Genomic DNA, 7,169 nt, shown 5'->3' on the forward strand with positions numbered 1-7,169 from the left:
CAAAGGGACCAAAGTAAGCACTGTGCATTCCATAATGATTTTGGGAACCTAACCAATGATTGCAGGAGTATGAGAAGACAAGTAGAAGCAATGATAGCCAAAGGCGAATTAGCCGATTATCTAGCCAACACAGGCCATCAAAGGCAATCTGAGCGAACAAGACTAGCCCTGAAGGTTGCAGTAGACAGTCAACCCGTTCGGGTTATCAATATGATCCATGGCCGTCTGGAAGAAGACAAACAACCAGAGAATTCCTATAAGATTCAACTCAAGCAAGTGCACAAACTCTGAAGGATCGGTGAGGTCAATGCAATTGAATGTAAGTTGAGCTCAACACAAATTTTCTTCCACGAAGGAGATCTCAATAGAATGCAACATCCACATGAAGATCCATTGGTGATTAGCCTACTGGCAGCAAACTACTTAGTCAGGCGTGTACTCTTTGACCCCGGTAGTAGTGCCAACATTATTATAACTAAGTGGACATTCGACCAGCTAAAACTGGCTTTGGATCAGGTCCGCCCCACCGGAAACCCCTTAGTAGTGTTCGGTGGGAGAAAGGTAGAGCCCATAGGCGTAATCACGGTATCAGTCACCGTGGCCAAAAGAACTTTGAAGGAAAACTTTGTGATTGTAGACATCCACCCAACCTATAACCTACTTATAGGTCGAGGGTGGATCTATCGAATGGAAGGAGTTCTGTCAACTCTGCACCAAGTTATGAGATGTGTTGGCCCCAACGGGCGAGAAATTATTGATATTTGGGGAGATCAAGTGGCAATGAAGGAATGCTACCATACCACGATCCGACCAGATAACAAGGGAAAGAAGTTGCTGAAATAGCAATTACCAAGCTCCTCCTCCCCCATGGAGAATGAGAAACCCAAAGAGGAGCACCCGATCGAAGAACCCCTAGAAGCTGTGCAGTTAGTCGAAGGGGAAGAGCAAAGACTTACTTATATAAGCTAACTAAAATCTTAAGGTAGAACGTCGACATTTTCACTTGGAACCACTCGGACATGCTGGGAATTGACTTAGGGGTAGTGTTTCACAGCCTAAATGTAGAACTGAGTCACCACCCAGTGAAGCAAAAGCAGAAAAGGTTCGCCCCAGAAAGGAATAGAGTCATTGCCGAAGAGGTCGACCGACTTTTGGAAGTAGGGTTCATCCGAGAAGTCCAATACCCACAGTGGCTATTGAACGTAGTTGTTGTTCAGAAGAAAAATGGCAAGTAGAGGGTGTGCATCAACTTCACCAACCTGAACAATGCCTGCCCAAAAGATAGCTTCCCACTCCCAAAAATCGATCAGATGGTGGACGTTACGACTGGGTACGAGAAACTAACTTTCCTTGATGCCTATTCAGGTTACAACCAAATCTCGATGGATCCATCAGATGAATAGAAGACTTCTTTCATTACTGAACGCGGAACCTACTGCTATAAGGTAATGCCTTTTGGACTGAAGAACGTAGAGACAACGTACCAGCGACTGATCAATAAGGTATTCGAAAAATAGATTGGCAGAACAGTCGAAGCTTATATAGACGACATGGTCTTAAAAAATGAAGAAAAGAAAGATCATCTGCAACACCTACAGGATGTATTTGATACCCTTAGAAAGAATAAGATGAGACCAAATCGGGTAAAATGTTCATTTAGGGTGTCCTCAGGCCAGTTCCTAGGCCATCTAGTGAACAAGAAGGGCATAGAAGCCAGCCCTGCTCAACTGACAAAATTACTTTAGAACAAAGAGCCTCAGACCATAAAGGATGTTCAAGTCTTCACCGGGCAAATTTCAGCCCTCAACCGTTTCATATCCAGACTGTCAAACAAGTGCAAACCTTTCTTCGACGCCATTAAATCAAAGAAGGAAGAGGTATAGGGGGCAAAACAGCGAAAGGCTCTTATAAAACTCAATGAGTATATAACCAATCCCTCAATCCTATTTGCCCTAGAGTCCGAAGAACCATTGTACCTTTACTTAGTAGTATCTCGGTCAGCAACTAGTTTGGCCCTGGTAAGAGAGGTGGGTAAAAAGCAACACCCTGTCTTCTATTCCAATAAAACATGATGGACTCAAAAAGCAGGTACTCGATGACTGAAAAAGTCATCCTCCCCTTAATCCAGGCAAAAAGGAAGCTCCAACATTACTTTAAGGCTCATCGAATAATAGTCCCCACAACACATCTAATTAGAGTAATCCTCAATAAGCCAGACATCTCAGGCAGAATTACCAAATGGGCAATCGAATTAAGCTCTTTTGATATCCGATATGAGCTACGTACCACGAAGAAGGGGCAGGTGGTTGTAGAGAGAAGAACAACCAATCACAGAGAACCCCCTCTGGGAGTTGCATGTAGACGGCTCCTCAAGCCAAAATGGAGCTAGAGTAGGGTTGAAAATTAGAACTCCCGAGGGAACCAAACTCCAATAGCCAATCCAATTGGAGTTTCTAGCCATAAATAATGAAGCAGAATACGAAGCACAATTGGCAAGGCTTACATTAGCCAGAGAGCTTCAAGTAAGGCACCTTCGAGCTCACAGTGATTCACAACTCGTCACTCGACAGATGACAGGTGAATACACCCCAGAGAGGAAAGAATGAACGCATACAAGGAAGAGCTGGAAAAGCCGGCAAAAGGCTTTGACACAATAGAATTCCGGAAAATCTCAAGGAAAAAGAACCCAATTGCTAATCGCTTGGCCTGCGCAGCCTCATCCGCAAACAACTCGATGATAAAAATCGTCCCCATTGACATTCTGGATACACCGAGCATTATAAATGGATTACCAATGTTGGTCATACTAAGGGAACCAATCTAAATGGACCTAATCCTTGCATATTTGGAAAGAGGGGAACTCCCCAATTCCAAAGAAGCAGTTTGGCAGCTAAGAGTAAAAGCTACAAAATATTCTATCATAAATGGAGAGCTCTTTAGGCGTTCATTCTTAAGGCCTTACCTCAAATGCTTGACTCCTACAGAGTCAAGAGAAGTCCTGAATCAATTACACGAAGGGGAATGTGAAAATCACTCTAGGGCAGGTCATTAGCTCACAAAGCCTTGACCCGAGGTTATTTTTGGCCTTACATGGCAAGAGAGGCAGAGGAGTACTCCAGAAGGTGCGACAAATGTCATAGGTATGCACCCCTCGTCCATCAACCTCTAGAAAAACTGCACACAATGAGCAGCCTATGGCATTTCGTTTAATGACTGATGGACGTAGTGGGGCCTTTACCCCCTGCTGTAGCAACTGATTATTTCACCAAATGGGTGGAAGTAAAGGCATATGCGAGCGTAATTAATGTTGAGGTGAGAAAGTTTATCTAGAATAACCTCATATGTAGGCTTGGAATCCCACGATCAATCATTATGGATTAGGTTCAAACCTCAGCAATCAATATACTCAATGGTTCTTCGACAAGTATAGAATTAATCAAAAAATGTTAGCTTTATACCATCCGTAAGGCAATGGGCAAGCAAAAATAACTAACAGGACAATTTTTGCTTGCATCAAAAAGAAACTCGAAGACAAGAAAGGAAAGTGGTTGGATGAATTGCCGAATGTCCTATGGGTGTACAAGACCACTCCAAGATGCCCCACGAGTGAAACCCCCTACTCTCTAGCTTACGGAACTGAGGCCGTAATCCCGACGAAGATAGAAGCACCAACCATCCGAAGCTTAACATGGGGGGAAGAATCAAATAATCAACTTCTAGAGCACAATCTAATCTTCTAGAATTAAAGAGAGAAACGGCAGCCATTTGGCTAGCAGCATATCAATAAAGGCTGATGAATAGCTACAACAAAAGAGTTAGACACAAGAGCTTCAACCTAGGAGACCTGGTGCTCTTGAAATCAGAAAAATATTTCAAAAAGTTGGAACCTAACTAGGAAAGCCCATACCGAATCTTGGATGTGATAAGAAAAGGGGCATATAGACTCTAACACCTGGATAACATTGTGACGACCCTGGATTTTTCACCCAGTATGTCCTATGATGACCCGAAGTGGATCCAGAATGCGGAAGCAAAACGAAAATAAGTCCATAGAGATGTACATTATTCCTAGGACACAAGAATGGACTTTTAAAAAGTTTTGAGGCTCAATGGAAGTAAAACTAAGATAAGGGTATCAAAACCCTACCAAAAGAAGGACTAAGGGTAAAATGGTCATTTTACCCTAAGAGGAAGGAATTTAACTTCCAACAAGTCAAATAAGATCAAAAACATGTAAAAACATCCTTTGGTAACTTCACGTGAAGTTCCAAGGCCAAAGAAAGAGAAATCCCAGATGAACCCTATCCCAATTCGAACTAAATCTGACACCATCTCACTAAAACAAGTATATCTTGAGCTATGAGAAGAATCTGAAATTGAAATTTATACCATTGGAAAACTTACTTTGACACATTCAGTTTAGACTCAAGAAAGGACCAATTCGGAGTTAAAATGAAGAAGTTATGATAGTTCAAAGTTGGAAGACCAAGGCTGAACCTACAAAAATGGTTCTGGAGGACTTGAATCGGTTCAACATTCTTGAACCGGTTCAACATTGGCAGAAAGCCATGGTTTTGCCAATGTTGAACCAAAAATGACTCCTGAAACCGGTTCAAAATTTCTTGAACCAGTTCAACCTGAACAGATTGTAGAAAATGCAGTAGAAACAGTAAAAATACAGAAAAATGAGTTTAAAATGCGGTTTTCGAGACCAAGATGACATTTTTTGAAAAAATGTCATGAAGAAACTCCCCCTAAAATCACATTTTCTATGTGACGGAGTCAAGATCGGAATTTATTTCCTGAAGGAAATCCTTAAAATACCCTAAAACCGGATTATGCAAGAAAAATGTGAAATGAGTCCATAGGAGGCTCATTTCACCCACGAAAGAGTTTTTCATAAAAATGATCATGCACGCAGGAATGGTCCGCGGCTCCCGGAAATAGCCGAGTCAAAATCCGACCCCCCGACGGCCAAAAAGGTGAAAATGAACTTGAAATAGAAATTTTGAAATCCAAAATTATGAAATGGTTTCAAATAACCATTTGGTCCTTGGCCACACTTCATACATGATTAATGAAACCCTATGAAAGAATGAAAAATGGAATTCCCACACCCGATGCAAACATGGTGAAGCAATGACTTGTGATTTTTCAATATTTTCATAACATTTCATGAAATCAAAAATTACATAGGATACAAAATACATGTCATTGGCTTTTGGCTTCAACTCATACATGCCAGATACATTGTAAAGAGTGTACTTATGTACACATTACATATATAGAATCAAATATACACATTTTGACATAAAATGCTACAAGTGACATTTCAAACCAACCTTTACAAGAGTCATGAACAAGAATACACTTAAAGAACTTCAATTCATCAAAACGATCCCGGGATATTGTGCATCCCAAACCAAATCATCCGTACCTGACAAATCACCTGGTAACTTTGGGGTGTGTAAACAAGTTTACTCGTAGGGAATGAGCATGCATAGACTTAACTTTTTACAGATATTTACATTAACATGAAATAATTCAAAATGGACATGTCACCTAACGTTTATGTCAAAGTGAGACTCAGGGATCATCCTGAGCTACTCATGCAATTGAAATGAGATACACGACATACAAAGGAGGAACTAGTAATGGGCTAACCTGGGCTATAGCCCAGGTCTAATTGAAAAAAAAATAAAATAAATAGTACTATTATTCCTATAAGCTCATGTACTACTCTTCCTCTTCTTAGCAGCCCATCCCAATCCATAGTATTTCTATAAATAAAAAAGAGTTATAAAATTTACAAATGTCAACTCTTAAATATGAGCAAGCACACAAACCATAGACATGCCCAATCACAAAATAAACTATAATAAAATATAATAGGGCCAGCCTAGTAAATCAAACACATTGTTAGTCTATGGAAGAAGACCTAAACTCTTCGTGTGTAAGGCACTAAGGCATAGGTGGATGAATATCATGGATTATTATTGTTAATCCAGTGAAATAGTGAATTTCATTTTTGTAAAAAAAAAAAGGGGGGGGGGGGGGGGGGGGGGGGGGCGCGCTTTGTTGATGACTTGATAATTTCTTTTTAAATTAGGTAATTTATTTTAAAATGGATTCATAACTAGTCAGGGCGGAGCACATAGGTCTTACTTTCTAATGAAATTTATTGATAAGGAACATATATATCTTGAATTCTTATAGTCGTTTATTTTAATACTTGTATGAAGCAAACTTCAATGGATTCTTGATTGTGAAATTACGTTAGAGTTTGGAAGTGTAAATGTATTAGAAGGTTGTAGTTTATTGAGTTTAATTGAATAACTAATGCATGATAATTATATATTTAAAGCATGAATGACACACTAAGCAATCATTGGTTTAATTATTTTTAGCCCTCCCTACTTTGCAATCCTGGCTCCGCCCCTGACGACATACAAGCATACCGGTTACAAGTGTACTAAATGAAGATGAAAACATGCGAAGTAAGTATACAAAACACATGTAATGATACGGTCATTTTCCTTCCTTTCTTTTTTTCAGTAATTTCTTTTTTCATCTTTTTCCCTATTTCGTCCTTTTCTCGTTTTTCATTTTTTCTTGCATAACCTCACTTTTTGTGCTTGGATTTGATTCCGGCCTTGTATAAATCCATGATATTTACATTTTTACTTTTGTAGAAAAGCCTGTTAAATGTTTACTTTCTTGTAAAGGGCATGAATGCATAACTTTTGGTAATTATTCATAACTTGAGGGGTTTTTGTGTAATTAAATAAAGTAATTATTTTTTTGTCTTAGGGACTATTTTACAATTTAATTTGGGAGATATCTTCAAAAAGGACCTTTTTGTAATTTTTAAAAAATGTGACAAGTATCACACTCTCATGGTGCCACTTGTTGATCTTGTGGTGGAATCACTTGGAAGCCTTGTTTGATGACACATGGAGGTTAGAGATTCACCCATTTGTTAGCCTAGGATAGGAGCACTTGTTGGCATGGATGGTTGACAAGTGTAGGCTTAATATTAAATCTTGAAAGTTTACTTAGATTCATAACAAGTGTAGGACTCACCTTTAGTCTTGCAAGTGTGTGTGTGAGAGGTAGTGCAAGAGTACCTAATGAGTGGAGAATCCCACCACATTTAACTTAGGGTTCTT

The 7,169-nt window shown here is 39.6% G+C and overlaps 1 protein-coding gene across 1 annotated transcript; it reads left to right on the plus strand.

Moving 5' to 3' along the window:
- Window positions 1-369: 369 nt before the first annotated feature.
- On the plus strand, window positions 370-843 carry LOC132266222 (uncharacterized). The gene has a single exon (XM_059767075.1). The coding sequence runs from the start codon at window positions 370-372 to the stop codon at window positions 841-843; it is 474 nt and encodes a 157-aa protein (XP_059623058.1).
- The last annotated feature ends 6,326 nt before the right edge of the window (window positions 844-7,169 follow it).

Source organism: Cornus florida, unplaced genomic scaffold (assembly GCF_030987335.1).
Source record: "Cornus florida cultivar Cherokee Brave unplaced genomic scaffold, ASM3098733v1 CherokeeBrave_3.0.0_Hap2_Chr07, whole genome shotgun sequence".
NCBI lineage: Eukaryota > Viridiplantae > Streptophyta > Magnoliopsida > Cornales > Cornaceae > Cornus > Cornus florida.